The following is a 20,000-nucleotide window of genomic DNA, read 5'->3' as shown; positions in this document are numbered from 1 at the left end:
TCTCTCTGTGTCTCTCTGTGTCTCCCCCAGCATTGCTGTTCCCTGACTGGGCGTATAAGCCGGCGTGGTGCCCGGGCTCCAGACAGGTGCAGCTGTGGCACTTTCTGTTGGAGCTGTTGGGCCGGGGGGAGGGAGGGGCCATTGGGTGGGGGGGAGAGTGGGGGGAGTTTGTCATCCGGGACCCAGAGAGACTGGCCAGGCTGTGGGGGGAGAGGAAGGGAAAGCCCCACATGAACTACGACAAGCTCAGCCGCGCGCTAAGGTGAGCTAAGTTAAGTTGCTTAATTTTTTCTCATATCCCCTCTCAAGTTACTACACTTCGGAGGGGGTCAGAGCGCAGGGTCAGCCATAGTGCAGCGCCCCTGGAGCAGTTTTGGGGTTAAGTGTCTTGCTCAAGGACACAATAGTAGAGATGGTGGGCACCGTATGTAATACCAGCCACCACTAGTTTGACTACTAACACCCTTCTGCCCAGTGCCATGGATCGAACCAGAGACCTCATGGTTACTGGTCGGCCCCTCTTTCTCTAGGCCAAACTGAGAGAAGGATGTCCTTAGTATATATTTAGTTTGTGTATGCAGTTCCAGATGTTTTGTATTACAAATAGTGTATTGTGATTCTGAATGTACTGCAATTTTTGTGTTGCATTATATCATATAGTCATTCTTCATTAATTCATCAATTCACACCGAGGCATGCACCGTGTTTGAACACGCACTAACACACACACACACACACACACACACACACCCACACCCCCCCCCCCCCCCCCCCCCCCCCACACACACACACACACACACACACACACACAAACACCTATGGGTGAAAGCAGTACTTCTGTGCAGCTTCTCCCTCAGGCTGTGTGTAAAATTTATTCCCCGCAAACATATGTTTTCAAATTAAAATGTAACATCTAAAGTGCCTACGGATGCAACACATCTGAAGTGGCCCACAGGATAATGAGTGCATATCATAGACATTACAGTCGGGCATAGAAACACACACACACACACACACACACACACACACACACACACACACACACACACCCATCTAGTGCAAACAGACACACAGAGTTCATGCCTTACACTTTTACCTTGCAGATACTACTACAACAAACGCATCCTGCATAAGACCAAAGGCAAAAGATTCACCTACAAGTTCAACTTCAGCAAACTCATCCTGGTCAATTATCCAGGACCCCCGCCTCCCCCTCCTCCTCCACTACCCAGCCATCAGGTCACCACCACCTCTTCACATCTCATATCACGACTTAAAGCCATAGTGCCTAACTTTTTTTCACATAAATGAATCTTGGTTACATTCAAGCCATTGGCGAATGAATTGACACAACGTTGATTAAGCCTATCACCTCCACACAACTCTCTGTGTATTTCTCAGTATGGCAGCGTTAAGAAAGTGGTGTCACTCTCCGAAAATAAATGTTTCAGTTGTTGATTCTACTGCTAAGAAAAAACATGGGCGTACAGCTGAAGGTATAAAATCCATGCGCGATCACTGAAAGGCTTACCTTATGTGGATGCACCGACAGTGTTGTTGTTAATTACTCAGACTTCCTTAATGGGGACGACAGAAGTTACGCACTAGAGCTTTAAAGGGCATTCACTGCTTTTTAAAACTTTTATTTTCCTACATTTCTTCATCACGTTCAAGCTTCAGTTTGATTAGCTTTTTCGAAACAAAGTCCTTTAATAAGAGTTTTATTTCATAAACGCTTGAAGTTTAAAGTAATTATCTCGACTTTATTATTTCATATTTTCAAATAGACTGTGACTTGAATAGGAAACAATCACTTTAGATTTATCTTTTCATAAAAAAAAAACAGAGTTGAAAACTTCACTTGAAAGGAAATCATTACCAAAACTTTATCATATAATATGATATTCATGAAGCGACGGATCCTCTGCATTGAGAGAGTCAGTGTGTTTGAAATTCATCACGTTCACATTTGAACCATAGGGCTTAGGTTACCGATTCTCCTTTAAAAAGCTGCATGCTTCCTTTAATTATATGATAAATGCTGTAAGAGCAGGGATTAGCAGGGATGTGCTTTGTGTGTTATGGGCTAGAGAGGTGCTCAGTGCAGGTTTTTCAAATGGCAAATATCTTGAACACATCCCTGCCCCGAAGTTGGTTTATGTCTTATTTATCCAAAGTCGTTCTTTAACTTTTCTGCCTCCTCTTAAAGCTATATGCGTAACTTTTTTACTCCCTTATTTTATCTGCAGTTTTTTAATAAGATTTTAAGGCAAATCAGTTAAGGATACCAAAAAAACAAAAACAAAAAAACAACTACCTGGTGTTCTTGATGTTTGTTGCACACAACGTCAAATACTTTTATTGTGTTGTAAGATCCATGTTCCCATTTCAACCATGGTCCCATCTCACCTTCCATCCATCCAGCTGGCCCCTACTGCCCCCCTCCCGCTCCCCCTCCTGCCCTGTGAACGGGGTCTCCCTCTGTGTGGAGCAGGGGCTGCCATGGACAGAGGTAAGAACACACGTTTTTTTCTCAACGTGAAATGGGACGGTGTCAGAAAGTTAAATAATGCAGAGACAGAGTTCAATCTTGACCTTTAAGACACATGCTGGGGGATGTTTGCAGACTGAATAATTTACAGCATCTGGGACATCAAACACCAAAACAAATTATGAATAAATATTAAAAAAAAATATCTACTCTCCCTGCTGTTGAACCTTGACAATTGTAATACTGCAGATTTGTTTACCAGAATGTATTGATGTTTTTTGGTTGGGACTGCATCGAATAAGTTATTAAATTATAGATGGGCCCCCTTTGTTTACATACCCTTTGTTTACAGAGCCTAGGCTGTGTATTAACACTGGATTTATTTGCAGCGCACAAACAGTACGGACAGGTAGCGGACCGTGAGGAGATATTCACTGATCATGACTGATCATAACCAAAAAGTTTTGGTTATGGCCTATAAACACATTTTGATTATTGATTATGTACCCTTTTAACATAAAATATATTTTATATATTTCTTTATTTCACACAATGCTAGCACCACATCCTTTGTTAAGAGGGATTTAGGTAGCCTACAACTAGCTCAAGATATCTCTATTTTTCCAGAGTTCCTTGAGGGCAAAGCCAATGCTCTAACTAGCTAATGTGTGTAACCTACAGCTTTATATTATTAGTTAGTTACTAGTGCATCTATAAAAACAAACCACTTTTGCACATTGTGATTGATGTGACTCTGTCTCTCTCTCTTTTTGTTCCAGTCCAGGCCGGGCTTCACCCCTTGTTGCTGCCTTGCTGCGTCCCAAAGCCGACCCTGACCCCCCGCGCCATGCACCACGGCAACCACAGTAACCACAGCAACAACCACCATCACCTGCCCTTCATCTGCCCACCTGGACGCACACCCACATACAGCCTCCGGGACCTAGTGGGTGAATCGGGCCTTGCACCTCTCTCCTCCTGGCCGTACAAGAGCCCCTTAGGCTGGGACCTCAAACACATCGGTAGAAGTCTGTTTGGTGCTGCAAAAATGACGGAAATGCAAGCAGAGGAGAGTGTGGTACGGACGGGGGAGAGAGAGTGAAGGAAAGGGAAACAAAACTACAACATATAGGAGGGATTTACATTTTTAGAAGTCCTAAGGTGAAACCAGTAGGCAAAAATATTGTTTTTTCAAGCACTACAATGTAGCCTACATTATGGTCAATTGTGAGATTCTCCCCCCTCTCTGGACACTAATATGTTGAACATATGAAATAAAGATTTTAACTCTGGTTTTATCCAACAGCTAGATTTTTGGGATTTTAAAGGGACGTAAATTTGCCTATTTATTTAAACATTTCTGAAAATAATATGGTTTTAATGTATGTAATCAACTGGGAAAGTTTCATGATGATATCTATGAGTTAAATATTCCATCCTGTTCACGTGCATTGTCTCACCTACACATTGTTTATCTAGCTGACTGTATTATGGAGTTCGACGTTGATGTATGTCTTTCTTTGTTTTCTTAATAGAAATATATCACAGTTGCCTCTATTTCTCCTGTCAGCACTTCACAGCACCGTAGGGGGAAATGCACTTGTAAACAATTAACAACATGGCACTTGTGTTTGGGTAAATAAAGCAGTGTGTGTGTGCACTCAACTTACATTATTCAGGTGTTTGTCTTGCATTCTCTCTTCGTTTTTCAGGCTTCATGAAAATAATAAAGAGTTGCATAAACCATAAATGATGCAATCAATCATCAGACACTAGGCGAATTTTAATGTCGTCATCATCATCGCAGCATCAGGACCAGTGGCGCGTGCCTGCAGTTACCACTCCGACACAGCAGGGGGCAGCAGCGTCTTTGGCATCCGGTAAACTATTCACAACACAGGTTTTTCCCGCGACAGAGTCAGAGCTAAGATGGGTTACAAGGAAAAGAGGTGTCACTCTGATGGTATTTGTTTTGGTACCCTAAATCCAAATCAGTTGAGTGGGAAAGCTGCAAGAGTGTTTAGAAAATGATTTTTTATTTAACTAAAGTAGAATTTAAGCAGGTTTCTGTAGCCTATGCCACATTGTTAATACCATATGTTATCTTTCAACAACCACATAAAAAAAAATTAACAAACTAACATTTGAAGTAGACTAGATCTTCTTACTTTTTCACTGGGCCAAATAAGTCATGCTTATGAAATTGTGTAGGCTATGTTACCCGAAGCAACTGATGCACTTTGCATTTCATTGCGTTTAATGGCATTTTTAGAAAGTAAATATAACTAAACTAAAATAATCTAACGAATAAAGCCCATGCCTGTTATGATCTCTCTATGTTATGATTTCTTTATATGTCCATGGTTATGTTAAAGGCTCTTTTAGCCCAAACCGGAAATGGGTCAGCTATGTATGCGAGGAGTGAACCATCTTTTCCCCTAACGATCTTTGGCTGATATGTCATTTTCGCGCCGAATATTTCAACTATAGTGTCATTTCATAGCGCGGGACTTGGGTGTTTCTCTGTTTTGTGTGTGTTTATGTCGGGACCTGCGCTTTAATTTAACTAATAAAGTCTCAATTTAGTGTGTGGTGCAAGAAGAATTAAAAGACAACATGCAGCGGAGCATCGCGTGAGTAACTTAGTGGTTTCTGTTTAGCTAGCTAGTTAACTTGGTGACGTATTTTCTAGCCTGCTGCTATTTCCTTGTAGTGTGAGTTGTGTTATGGGTCTTTAAAGTGCCCATAGCAAAGTGTAACGTTAGCTTATGTAGCTGAATTTGGTATTAACTGCTGCCTGTACATTTACATTAGTTTAACTGAGTCTGCCTTGTCTGTTTTTTGTTAAAGTAGTCAAATCTTTGCAAACACCCAGGGTAACTCCATAATAAGTAAATGTACCAACTCATGCAGCTAACAACAATGAAGGTTAAAGTTGCCTCATAATGCTAGCAAACACATGCAAAGATTTATTTAGCTGCACAGGGCCTTGCTATGTAGTGCTATTATAATTCCTCCATGGTAGTGCTATTAGACTTAGCTGTCAGTGCTCCTGCAGAATCCTTCAAAAGGCATTTAATTCTTAAATGAAGACCTTATTGGTATTTCTAATGTATAATTAAATGCTCAGACATGGGGAGTATTGTTTTATGTAAAGCTTACTTCCTGGCAATGTATAATCTCAAACTAGTACTTGACAGGGTCTATTTTATTTTTTTAAATATTTAAATCTAGGCCTACTGTACGTTACAAATGCACATCAGCATGGCATGATCCGATTCCATTATGACCACGTGGTGACATAAAAGTGACGCATTATTATTTTGAATTGGATTTTTAGTTTCGAAACTAAATTAAGTTTCATGCAAAATTACACCTAACCCAAAGTAATTGATGTCGTATTTCTATGAAGCTTTGTTTTTTTGTAAGATTGACAAATTGTTTGTGGGTGACCAGTTTGTAAACGCTGCCATAGTGATAAATACAGAGAGTTGTGGAGCTGATAGGCTTATTCAACTTTGTGTCAACTAATTTGGCGATGGCTTGAATGTAACCAACATTCATTTGTATGAAAAAGTTACGCACTACGGCTTTAATGTGTTTTTTTTTTACACTGACGCCCATCATGACATTAACAGTGTGTCCTCCTCCATCAGATCCTTCTTTGCGCCTAAGAGCAAAGACCAGACCACCCCGAAGAAAACTAAAGATGAACCGGTGAAAAAGTAAGATTTCAATTTGCAATTGCATCCATTTTAGAACTTTTTCAGTAATGCTTAAAGGTGCAGTGTGTAACATGACATCATCAAGAAAGTTCTACAAAGTTCTAGAATGCAACGCTCCCTGGGTAACCCCACCCCTTTAGAATAATAACAGAAGCTACAGTGGCCTTCAAGGACAAGAACAATTCTAAATTTTAAACAATGCACCTGATAACATTCCAACTATGACACTTTCAAGATGGCGGCACTAGGCCTTGGTCCAAAATATGCAGAAATATGGACATATATGAGACCCTTTCTAAGGAAAAAAATAATAATTAAAAAAAAAATGTCAGCTATTATGCACTAAATTAAATGTACTTATGGATATTATAATTACTTTCTACAAAATCTGCTAGGAAATAAAACCCAAAATTCTACACACTGCAGGTTTAAACGTATATTTTATAACTTTTGCCTGGATTTATTCTCTATACTATTTTCAATGCTTTTGTCATTGGCTGCATCCTTTGTTAGAATATGTGACATAACACCTTTTGGACATTACCATGTACTTGAGGGCTTATGGCTTTATTTATTGGAATTACAATGTAAGTTAGAACACTTTTATTTAAATTGCACTTTTTAAAACAGACCGTTACAAAGTGCTTTACATGGTACACCGGCATATTAAAAAGAACGTGTACATAATTAAAAAAAAACTCGACCAATTACAATACAAGAAAAGCTGAGAAGAGAAAACAGAGTATGAAAAATATTCAAAAGTATAAAATAAAAATACTGTAAATATAAGGTGTGTCTTAACTGTGTGTGTGTGTCTTCCTGTGTCCGTCTGTAGACCAATCAAAAGCCCTCTGAAGGTGCAGAACGGTCACAATGACGCTGATTCTCCCGTTAAGAAAGTTTCCAAGCGGAGCCGTCAGCTGCTGGACAGCGACGAGGAGGAGGAGCCTGTCGTCAAGGAACAGGTGGCAACCGTCGCTAAGAAACAAGCAGACAAGGAAGCGCCTGCTAAACCAGAAAAGGTAAATAAATAAATGAAAGCACCTTTACACTTTCTGATTCCGCATTCATGCGCTGTGTCTGAAATCGCGCACTTCTGTACTTACACTTACTTTTTTGAGTGCACTTTGCGCAAAACCAGAGAGTGTGCCAAAATGCAGTGCACTGTAAGTTCCTCGGTCGTGCACTCAAAACGGTCTAAAACTTGAGTGTGGAGCGATGGACACTTTCCACACTCAACGGCTGCCATCTTGCCTACGTAGCGGAGAGGATGGGACATTAAAATCAAAATAGATGAGCTTGAAGCATCCATGGAGACAGACGCGCTCTACAAAAGTTAAATTACACATTGTTTTAGTTTTTCCGCGACTAATGTGCCTGTTTTGGCTATCGGTAAAACAAGCAGAAAAAAATACCACCGAAGAAGAACCGTCAAAATGCAAAGTCACTTCCGGTAGGTGCGCGACGGCAGTTGGGACAGTGCACTGTAGAAATGAGAGCACTGCGTCTATAAGTAAATGTACTGTAGGGATAATAAAGTGCACTCAATGTAAGTGCACTTACCTAGGTGTGCGATTTCAGACACAGCAATGGTCTCTTTGAATCACATAAATCAGCATTTTGATTTTATTTGATAAATCTTACTTTTATTTGATTTTTCTGTAGCTTTTGATTGCGTTTGCGTTCTAGTTCTTCTTTCTAATGATCCCTTTCTGAGAAAAGGCTTTCACATGACGCACAAGTATGAGCACTTGGGTCCTAATAGCTTTGTCCTTTTCTGACTATACTTCCTTTTAACCTGGTACAGAATAGACGTCATTGAAACGGTAATTACGTAGCCAATCGAATGTTCTTTATCCGCTGTGTACTTTCACAATCTGACTCTAATAAGACTGTAAAAGGCTCCTGTAGGCGTATTCCATTGCGTATAGGTGCCTATAGTTTTATACAAAGGTTGAAAAAACCGCCTGGCTCAAATGTAAGGGTAATTATATATAGTGAATCACCAATTTCAATGCATTTGTCAATAGGCCACGTGACACAGAGAGAGCAGATTATATGTCTCTGGCTCTCACTACACAACCTGTTGTTAGAGAAAGCACTTTGACAAAACAGTTTGTAGTAAGTGTAATAATGTATGTCAGAAATATTTTTTTATTTGTTCAAAGGGATTGTGGCAAATACATTTAGTTTGACAGTATATCCCCCCCCCTTGCTTCACTTGTATATCGTTATAAAAAAAAAAATAATAATCTGGCTATGCTCTTTCATGTGCACTTTTGTACTGTATAAGGGACCTTCAAGTTCTTAGAAGCATTTAATTTAGTATTCTCAATATAAGGCATTTAAAGTCTTACATTTTTTAAATTGCGCTTTCGTAGGATAAATTAAATCGTAAATAAACGTCAGACACATGTTTTCCAGGTAAGGCCATGGAGACGGGTTTGTTATGTGACCATTAAGCACTTTTGTTAAGAGTATACACACCAACACTTAACAAAGCCATTGTTGTATCAATATGAGTTGATAATAAATCTTCTTATTAAAAGTACCTTAAAATGCGTACAGATTTTCCATTACATCCTTCCTACTTTAGCCAGTATTGCCGTGACGATGGCATTATTTGAAGTAGTTTTCAAAAGGTATTAAAAAAAAGTCTTATATTTTTCCTACCCTGACTCTTATGTAAGCCACAGGGCAGTTCCACCACTAGATACTTTTTTTTTTCTTAACATTTTGAATTTTTAATAAGCGGTGTAACTTATTCTTTCCATGCTCCCCGTGGCAGCTGTGGATGTTGCCCCTAGCGTATACATGCACCCACGAATCACTTGTATGAATTAATAACTTTATTGTGTGGGCGGCCAACACACTTCTACTTGTTTTAACCTCATCCGGGGTCTTTCTCATCACTGATTCTGGAGTTATGACCCGGCTAGCACAAGCTACGTGTACGTTACCTCAACCTTTGTGTCGCAGTGCCCAGGTGGTAGCACTGCATAGTATTTATTAATGCATTTGATTTCATGCAAGAATAACCCTTCAAGGATATGAGGATGTTGAGACATTTCATGTGCAGGACAGGCATCAACACTGACTTTTAGACACCAGCCTGACTGCTATAGTGCTCCCTGCCAACTCTGGTTTTCTGTTCGAGTATAGCTATATCTCTCTCTCTCTCTGACCCTCTCTCACTTTCACTCTCACTCACTCACTCTCTTTCTTTCTCACTGTCTCTCTCTCTCACTTTCACTCTCTCTCTAAATGACGCACTTCATTGAGCAACAGATGTCTTTCCTCACGGATGGAGGTGTGTGTGTGTCATTCAGTTTACAGTAGCACTTTTATTGAGGTTTCCATTTCTCTGTGTTTTGCGTTCATCTGTTCCATGTTGACAGGTTGTTGTTAGACTTACCAAAGAAAGGATTTTTTTGAGGACCAACTTGTAGGCTTCCCAACTCCTCACTATACATTGCATATATTCAATTTATCGCCAAGACCCACCTCAAATCGAAACCCACAATCTCCAATCTCCCTATCCGATAGGGTGGTGGACCCGCAACTATAGGGTCGGTGGTTCGATCCCCAGTCTCCCCGCCACATGTCCAAGTGTCCCTGAGCAAGACACTGAACCCTAAATGTCTCCTGATAGTTAGCTTGCACCCTGCGTGGTAGCTGCTGCTATCGGTGTATGAATGTGTGCTCCAGTTGTAAGTCACCTGGGATAAAAGGGTCTGCTAAAAATGACATGTAATGTAATGTACCTATTAACGCTTTAGTTATGGCAGATTCTTGTCACCAACCAAAAGTGCTTGTGTTCCCACCAGAAGGACGATGTGTTTAAGGCGGTCCCCACCCCCCTGTCTCCTCCCCCCGCCCCGGCTACACCTGCTACTCCAGCCTCCGTGTCCTCTGCCTCTCCTGGGACCCCCAGCACCCCTAACTCCATCTCCCCCGCTGGCATCGCCAAACGCAAGACTGGTCAGTATCTCCTCATATCTCATCTATTCTCTCTTCATCTGTTTTCTACTCTAGCTTTAAAGGTACAGTGAGTAGATTTTATGACATAAACATGTTTTTAATTAGTGTATAACTGCTCAAACAGTTTTTTATTACTTTAGAATGAGCCTTTTATATCTACAGGGGAGTTCGGCGTGCTGCCATGTTTCTACAGTAGCAGGGAACAGACAAACTTAACGGCCTTAAGCGTTTTTATATAAAGTGGGTGTCCTGGGGAAATGCACCTGTTGGAAGACCACAAGGAAGTGCTATAGAATAAATAACTAAATACATCTTCACCTCATCACTTGATATTGTGGAAAGACTTGAGACAGTGGTGGATGATGCCATCTTTAGTAAGAAGCTTCTTGTCCTTGAAGGCCACCGTAGCTTCTGTCAATTCTCCAAATGTGAGGGGTTAGCAAAAGAACGTTGACATCTACAATTTTCACCACTAGATGCCACAAAAATACTCCAAATATAACACACTGTACCTTTTAATTTAAATCTGTTGATCTCAACTTTTTTAGCAGTTTTGAACTTTGACACCAGCTGAGGAGTGATAGTGTTTTTGCTTGGGGCGGTTTGACTTGATTACTTGTTAGCAGGAGCCTAATGGTTCCACACACTCATTATTTCACAATGAGGGAAAACAACAAGACATCAATCACAAACTGAACACATGAGCAGTTCTTTCACTAGAGAACAGCACAAATCAAATGCAATATACATACAGTCATTTTCTCAATCTAGATTTTGGACCACTTTCATATGTGCTCCGAAATCGGATGTAAAGCTGGGGTGGAGGATTTGGGGAGAAAATGGCAGCTGGGATAGAGGTTCTCTTTGGTCCCTCCCCTATGGTCCCTCCCTGACACGCTCTACACCAACAAAGTCGTGCCAAAGTGAATGGACAGTCCTAACAGCCAATAAGAACAGAGAGTCGGAGCCTCGCTCTGATTGGTCAAAGTGTACAGCTCATGTTAACTTTGACCAATCAGAAATCATATACCCCAGCTTTAAGTCTATGTTTTTTAAATGCCACCTCAAATCTGAACAATCGTATAGGACTTCAATGCGACTTTTACGTCTCTCTGTTGATCAATAATTTTTCTCAAAATTCTGTTCTTGATCTCCAAAGTTTGAAAGATGTAGCTTAAAGTGCAGACATAGCAGCCATTGCTCCACTAAAATTCATAATTAAAAATATGGCAGTCTTCTCCTAAACTACGTCTTGTAATCATCTACTTGCAAATTTCACATACTTCAACTTCTAAGAGAAAATGTAAAGGCTGATGAAAATGGCCTTGTTGACTTGGTATTGTTATTCTGTGCATGCGGGGTCAGTTCAGAACTGAAACCAGCTCGCACTGCAATCTGATATTGGCCAAGTTTCTAAAATGATGTCAACAGTTTAATAATAAAAAATCTATTCTGAGCAATACATCCAGATTTAGCACTGAGGCTTTCAGTATATGGACACAGCCACATGTTCATTATCTGTACATCTTAGATGAGATGTATAGTGTGCGTGCGTGTGTGTGTGTGTGTGTTAACAATGTTCTTTTAACACGAAACAGAATGGATAAGGGATATTAAGTGGAGCTTTTTGCACGTCATTGAATAGAATATTGTAGCTACTATTTCATTTAGGAAGCCCCTCCTCTCTCACTTTCAATTTAAAAAATGTATGTATTTTATTTATATCAATCATGTTAAGTTATCAAATCAATACAAAGAGTTATTAAGTTGAACACAGCGTACATCTTAATATACATTTCCTTCATTCTACTCTTACAGAGGGAGATGATTATGAAAAAAATGTCATCTCATTATCTTTGTGTTGGTTGACTGCAGTTGTTTGCATTAACCCATTGATGACGGCTGCTGCGCGATGCCACATTGGCTCTCCTGCCTGATGCTGCGTCGCGCAGCATTATTACTTTATCTAATTTTCATGGCATTCCCAGCATAGAATGCACTGTCATTGGTTCAAATACACATGAGGTGGGTTTTGTTGATTTTTTGAAGACCACGTGACCACCCAAAAGTTGTGTGGTTTGCCGAAAATCATGTCAATCAAAAAAAAATCAAAAATAAAACTAAAACTAAATAATAATAAAAATACGCCAGCTATGTCGGCGACAGAACAGTTAGTGGCGTTTGGTGCGCAGAATCAAGGTCTACTATAGACTACTGACGAAAATCACACAACACATTGCATCTATTTATTAACAATATTTAATAATTTTCTAATTCATTTAATTTTGACGATTTTTAGAAATATTTGTTGGTATGTAAGCGCTAAGGGAGCATGTTTAAATAAAACCTGTGAACCTTAACTTTTAAATGTATTTTATTTCATGTTTCTATGTGCTACACAGGCTTAGATATTAAGGTTTTGGTAGACTTGACAATTCGTACTATTTTTTCAGAAAACCCTCAGGCATTAAGGACATGCATCCTAGATTGCCATAGTCATCAATGGGTTAAGCACTGGTGCATTCCCTCAACACAAACTGGAGTAAACATCCCATTAGCGTAGCGCTGTAATTTGAGCAGAAATGGCATCTTTTAATGTGCTGTGTTAATGCTTTCACTACACTATGTACATCAGCAGCAGTGTTCTACCTGTGCTAGAACCCTAACAAAGACTAGAACAGAGGAGGCACATGTGGAACCAAAAACTTAAATTGCCCTAGAGCCCAAAACGCTGCATAAAATGACACAGGAAAAGACACTGGAACCAAACACTGCTGTGCTGCATAATATCTTTCAGGATGGGATTAATGTTTTCATTAGTAAAATGCATAACTGAATTTTTAATTTTTTTCACTGCCCTACATTTGAAGTGAGAGAGTAGAGTTGTCCCATTTGAAAAGGAAAACAATTCATTCACTGTATATTTATACATTTTTCCACATAAACAATGTACAAATACAACATTAAAGACACAGACAGGGTAAATGAAGAAGGTTAAAGGTGGAGTCAGCAATTCTGGAGGATGCTTGTTGTCAAAATCAGTGAATATCTCCTCACAATCCACTACCTGTCCATACTGTTTGCCCACTGATAAAAAAAAACAGTGTTAATACACAGCCTAGGCTCTATAAACAGATATGTGTTGCTAGCTACGGTGGGCCCCCTTTTGTTTACATACCCTTTGTCTACATGCCTGTTTACAGAGCCTAGGCTGTGTTTTAACTCCAGTTTTTGTTTTCAGCTCACACACAGTATGGGCATGTAGCGGATTGTGAGGTGAGATTCACTAATGTAAAAATAAAAACCATGCAGTTAATAGGATACTAGGCACACAAAGCAAAACCATGTTCATCACCTAAGCATCCTGGTCGAGACATCCTGATTCCACATAAGAAATCAAGGGCTGCCAAACTGCAGACCCGTCCTGTTTTAATCTCCATATTTCTCCCCGTTTGATCACCACAGGATACCAATTATAAATGCCTCTCACTCACTACATATTTTTCCTTCTTCTTCTACCTGTTTTTAATGTTGTGCCTGTCCTGACGTGTGCAGCGCGGAAAACCTTCCCCAAGAGGAAGCTTGACGAGAGCCTGAGTGGCAGTGAGAGTCCCATAGACCCCGCCCGGGCCAAAGAGGAGGAGGACAAGGGTCAGCAAAGCAAACGACCCCGTGTGGAGAGCACTGCCGACAGCAGCAACGCAGGTACACATTCACCTCTGATACTAGAGCGCACTCACACGCACACACACACTGCTACACACACACACACTGCTACACACACACACACACACACTGCTACACACACACACACTGCTACTCACTGCCAGCAAGCTGTGGACAGAATAGACAATTTACTGGAGACCATCTGGGATTTTTTTTTTTTAAAGTTCAAAAGTTGATGGAATATCATATAAACTTGGCGGAAAAAAAATAGAAGTAAAACAGTCGCTAAATAATGATTTGTTATATCTAAAATATTCCCTTTTTTCATGTAAAACAGTTTTACATTAATAAGGTTTGGATGCAAAACAGAAACCAATCAGAACACAGGTAGCTTTAACATATGCCCTTCAAAAAGTTACAGTTTAATCCTCATACCATTTTATAGGAATATAAAATGCTCTGTTAACAATTCATTGCAACGACATACACACTACTACACAGGCATAAACATAAACTTCTACAAATACAACTTTGGTAAAACTTATTTTTTTTATACAATTTTCCCTTAAACTTCTTCCACTTCCAGAGCAGATGCTGCTCACCATAATGTGTTGATGTCTATCAATTTGACAGGAAAGAAGCAATCTGATCACATCTGCTGCCCAGACTGGCACATATACCCGCCGCTGTACCTCGGCTCAAACTACTTTTTCATCTGTACGATACGTTTGGTTCGTGCTACAGGCATCAGAAGGAAATAGAGTGAAACGATTAGTCAATGAATATGGAAGATAACAACAGAAAAAAATTATCTGCAATTAATTAGATCATAAATTAAATGTTTAGATCAATTATCAAGCAAAAACATGATTTGGTTCAAGAAATCCCCATTGTGAGGGATTTGCTCCCTTGCTTAAAGATTCAAAGTGCTTATTGTCATATGCACAATAAGGAACATGTTCTCAGTCATACAATGAAATTCTTCCTTTGTTTTCCACAGATTGAATGCCAAGAATGAAACATGAAAATATGCAATATACAAGTAAAATAGAAAAAAGCAGCAGCAATATAGAATATACAATGTACAAGGTAAATTGAAGAGCAGCAACTAGATAAAATTATAAATTTAAGTTAAAATAAAATAAAACGGACTGGTGCAAATCCAGTTGTGCACAAGGCCGTGAATTAACAATAAAAAAAACATTGGTATAAGCTTGTGAAAAAGAAAGTGTTATCTGAGAAACAAAAGACACTGTACGTTCTCATCCGTAAATGCAGCATAATTGAAGTTGAATCTCTCTTTTGAAATGCTACGTACAAGGGATGAAAATTCTGAGTTTATTTCAAGAAAGCGGAGAAAACTGCTCTTTCACTCTCGCTCCCTTTGTTTGCCAAACAACTCGGCAGCATCTGGACCTGCAGTTTCAATGTGATTGAGCTGTAACCTTTCACATTTACACCAACCACCAAAGCTTCACTTCAGCTTTATCTAATGTGTCTGTCTGTGCTTTTACATCATGTCTCATTCAAGGGAAAATTACAGTAATGAGTGTGCTCACAGGTAGCTGAATTTTGAGTTTTTCCACAGTAAGCATCTGTAAAAGTGTTGTTTATTTTTTATTTTAAGCAGCATGTACAGTAGCACAGCAGAGAAGGGAATTTGAACCTGTCTATTCTGTTAAATTGACTAGTTTAGGTATCAAAGGTGTTACATTTACCAGTCCAGTCCCAAAAGTTATTTCATCTTTTTGGATTAGTGGAAATGTCTGTCTCCTCACTCAGCCTGTATCATGAACCCGTCTCTGTCTGTCTGACTTTCTGTCTGTCTGATACAAGCTTTTTCCTGAACCCCGAGTCCTGAAAAACATAACTTGCACCACTGATTGAAGAAAGCAGTTGCTGTTTATGTTTGAAAACCATCTTCAAAATGTGGTTTAAAAAAAAAAAAAGCTTGGGTCACTTGATAAAGCTGACGGCATTTCTCTCTTCTATAGCCAAGTTTCCCCTGAGCAGTGTGGTTCGGCACACATTTATTTGTGTTTCCACTGTCAAAAGTTTGGGAATGGTACCAAAATAAACCCCTGGACACCTTCCAAGTTAGGGTACTGGTGGTAGTGGAAATGTAAAGCCAATTCTAGGGTTACTGTGCCCTGCCAAACTGAACCAAACCAAACCAAACTGTGCTGCTCACTGTGAACTATGCATTTGATAGGGGGGACTTTGTAGAGCTCTGGGAGCCATACATGAATATCATGGTGGATGGGCACATGGGATGGATTTGCCTTCTCTTTTTGTTTGTCTTTTTTAAAATTTTAAAATTTTATTATTTTTTGTTCGATTCTTTTATATATGTTGTGATGATGCAGTTGTTTGTTTGTGTGTGTTGTGAAAAAAAAGAAAAAACTGCAATAAATATATTGTGGGAAAAAAAAAACTTTGATTCAACTGTCTGTCTGTCTGTCTGTCTGTCTGTCTGTCTGTCTGTCTGTCTGTCTGTCTGTCTGTCTGGCCTTGTTTAGGCAACACAGATGAACCCATGGAGGAGGGAGAGAAGGAAGAAGAGGTTGAAAAGGCCGTTACCAAGGACACCAAGCCAGATAAGGAAGTGGAGGACAAGAAGCAAGAGGATGGAGAGAATACCAAGGAGGAGGAGGAGAAGGAGCCGGTGAAACGACAGAACGCTGAAGAGAAAGAAAAAAAGGAGAAGAAAACTCTAAAGACATATGCTGGGAAGAAGAAAACAGGTGAGGGAAGAAAGGCTGTCCCAGTTAAGACTGTACTATTTTAATTGAATTTGAAAATCGCAATTACAATTTAGACTTCCAACTATTATGATGTATTTATGTATATGATTGTTTTATTTTACTGTTTACCTATATTTAAATTCAAGGAAATCCACTGTGAAATAGCTTTTCCAATACATTTATTTAAAAAGAAAAAACAGTTACTAAAAGCACTATGTTTGTTAAGTCAATGTATGTAATTATTGTGTTAAATAGTCGTGACCTCAATATCAAATTAATCAAAATCATGATTATTTTTTTACCTAATCAAACAGCTACATCTCCTGCCACTACAAAGAAGAAAGAAGAGAAAGAGGATAAGGAGGGAGAGGAGGAGGAGATGAAGGTTGAAAAAGACCAAAAGGAGCAGAAAGACGGTGACAGGAGCCCAAAAAGTCAAACGCCGAAACGGCAGAATGAAGCGAAAGAGCAGAAAGATAAAGAGACGCCCAAGAAAGCGCCCATCAGCAGTTTCTTTGGTGAGGAGGAACAATTTGCATACTGAAGCTATTTGCTTTCACGAAGAAAAAAAATTACATAATGTGTCTGTAAATTGTGCTTTGGTTTTATCAGTTAGGAAGAAAGTGGAGAAAATCACCGCTCTACCCTACGCACACACGCACACACACACACACACACACACACACACACACACACACACACACACACACACACACACACACACACACACACACACACACACACACACACACGCTCTACCCCTCACCTTCAAGTTAAATTTGTATTTTTCGTCTATGTCTTTTCGATAGCTCCCAGAAAGGCCGCAGTGAAGACGGAGAAAGCAGAGGAGAGTAAAGAGGAGAAAAAGACGAGTGGAGAGAGGAAGACTTCAGCGGAGGAGAGCAAAGACACCAAAGGGTAAAAAAAAAAAAAATTATAGACGGATTTAAAGGATTGACGGGCCAGGGGGGTTCACCTGCCAGTTTGTATTCTCGTCTGCCTGCCTGTCTGACACACACACACACACACACACGCACACATTCGCAGACAGACACACACACACACACAGTCACTCACAGACAGACACTCACTCACTCACTCACTCACTCACTCACTCACTCACTCACTCACTCACTCACTCACTCACTCACTCACTCACTCACTCACTCACTCACTCACTCACTCACTCACTCACTCACTCACTCACTCACTCACTCACTCACTCACTCACTCACTCACTCACTCACTCACTCACTCACTCCTCTTAGCCTGTCCACATGTTGCACTGTTCACCCAACCTTGATCCTAACCTCTGAACTCTTATGTAAAGTAGATGCACGCTTTAGGAGATGACACGGACACAAATGTGACACTGTTGAGGTGACGTGAGGCTACTATTGACATCTGTATGAACACAATACATCACTTTGATTGGAAGATAAACTGATCACATGTTGGAGCTCAAAGGTGACGGTTACTGTGACCTCGCGTATAGACAGTACAATATCTCATGAACACTTTGAGGGATTTTTCTTCAAACGTTGCACATTCATTCTGCTGTAGATCAAACCACTTTTTCCAGAGTGAAGTAACCAGTGCATGTTTTGTCTCCTCATTGTTATAATAGTGATAGTGAATAGTGATGTATGATTGTCTTTGAACAGTCGGCATCATTTCATAAGGCTCTTAGTTTGCTCCTATTCTTTTTGGGCGGCAGTGTGAGTGTGTGTATGAATGGGTGAATGTGGTAAGAAATGTAAAGCGCTTTGGGGCTGAGAAAATCGGCTAAAAAGCGCTGTATAAGTCAAGTCCATCTACAATTTAAAAATTTTTTTTGGTTTTGGTTTTCTCCTACAGTGATTCCACATCAGGACAAACAACAGACTACAACCCAGCCAGGCCGGGCTACCATCCTGTAGACAACGCCTGCTGGACTCAGGGACAAAAGTAAGTCTAGTTCTTAGCCAGCTAACCTCTCATCTCAACGGCCTTATAAGGAGGGAACCTAAATTCTCAAATATATTTGCCCAAACTATTCCTACTAGTGTCTGTGATATTTTACATAATTTTATTGATGTCACTAGGGAAATGGGGGGGGGGGGGAACTGTATCATGTTATAAGGATGACCTTTTGTCTCTGTATAAAAGGTCAATAGATCAATCATTATCTTCTAATAACGTGATACTGATCAATTTTCTTAATTCCCTTGCAGCATTTATGCATGTATGTGAGGATGTCAAGAAAAATGTTTTTACTGTAATGTTTGCAAAGTAATCTTATGAGACATTTCAAAATAGTTTTTTTTTTCTGTTTAATTTTTCACACAGTCACAGAAAATGTGAAAAATGCATTCAACTTTTAGATGTTTAATTAAAATTGTTTCTCAGATTTTCTTATCGCGAACAAAACACATCATGATACTCACAAGAGAGATTTAAAAAAAGACACATGGTGCTGTTAACACTGTACTGTTAAGAATATTCCAAATACATTTAACTCCCATTGTTAGCAAATCACAAATCGCTATGATTTTTTCTTTTTTTTTTCTTCTAAAATAAAGTCAAACTCTTCACCTACATCACACTTGAATTAACCTTAATCTTTTGTCCCATCAAACGTCTTTGTAAAGACACTAATTCCCCCTCCCTGGCAGCGCTGACCTTCTGTCTGCCCGGCGCTGCTTTTAAAAGGTCTTTTGATAACACCTCATCAAAGCTCATTCTACTATTGCACTAATTGCCAGTCGCTCTCTCAACAGCTGAGTCTGCGAAACCCTGTGAATACAAAAATCTGTCTGTGTCTATGTGTGTGTGTGTGTGTCTGTGTGTGAATGCCTTTGCTATTCTAAACTATACACTCATCACCCTCTAGAGTGCCGTACATGGCGGTCGCGCGCACCTTTGAGAAGATTGAAGAGGAAGGAGGCAGGTAAGTAAGAGCCCCATATGGGAGACGGGGAAATGTAATAAACAACAATTTTGGGGGAAAGGGGAATTGATTGCTCTTCTGTTTTCAAAGGATATAGTACCGTATGCTAAGAAAGCATTTGAACAAAATTACCTCTTAAGTTCCCTGCTGGGAATTTGTGTTGAATATAATTAAAAAAAGACGTGTGTGTGTGTGTGTGTGTGTGTGTGTGTGTGCAAAAGGGAAATAGAGTAAGGGAATTGGATTTTTCTAGGGAAAAGGCAGGGAAGTATTTCTTTCAATTGGGTCATGTTCAAGGAAGGAACCCTGGAAAAAAAAGTATTTTTTAACAAGCACTTCCACACTTTGGGTTCATTTAATGATGGTATATTATTAATTATAAATTAACTTTTGTTCTCGACAGTGTTCTTTGAAACTTGGCTGATGACTTACTTTAGAACTCTTGAGCTAAAAAGACTAGAAGT

At 39.7% G+C, this 20,000-nt stretch overlaps 1 protein-coding gene across 1 annotated transcript in view; it reads left to right on the top strand.

The window, feature by feature from the left end:
• The first annotated feature begins 4,988 nt into the window (after positions 1-4,988).
• lig1 (ligase I, DNA, ATP-dependent) overlaps positions 4,989-20,000 on the top strand; it is a 61,477-nt gene continuing 46,465 nt past the window's right edge. The window contains exons 1-10 of the mRNA XM_080034278.1: positions 4,989-5,124; positions 6,148-6,216; positions 7,052-7,238; positions 10,044-10,197; positions 13,753-13,902; positions 16,383-16,607; positions 16,922-17,125; positions 17,417-17,525; positions 18,465-18,554; positions 19,480-19,536. Coding sequence (XP_079890404.1) covers positions 5,108-5,124; positions 6,148-6,216; positions 7,052-7,238; positions 10,044-10,197; positions 13,753-13,902; positions 16,383-16,607; positions 16,922-17,125; positions 17,417-17,525; positions 18,465-18,554; positions 19,480-19,536 — 1,262 coding nt within the window. The 5' untranslated portion in view covers positions 4,989-5,107. The remainder of the gene's footprint in view (positions 5,125-6,147; positions 6,217-7,051; positions 7,239-10,043; positions 10,198-13,752; positions 13,903-16,382; positions 16,608-16,921; positions 17,126-17,416; positions 17,526-18,464; positions 18,555-19,479; positions 19,537-20,000) is intronic.

Source organism: Ammodytes marinus (assembly GCF_949987685.1).
Source record: "Ammodytes marinus genome assembly, chromosome: 9".
NCBI classification, from domain to species: Eukaryota; Metazoa; Chordata; class Actinopteri; order Uranoscopiformes; family Ammodytidae; genus Ammodytes; species Ammodytes marinus.
This window is presented reverse-complemented; position numbering and strand designations above follow the sequence as displayed.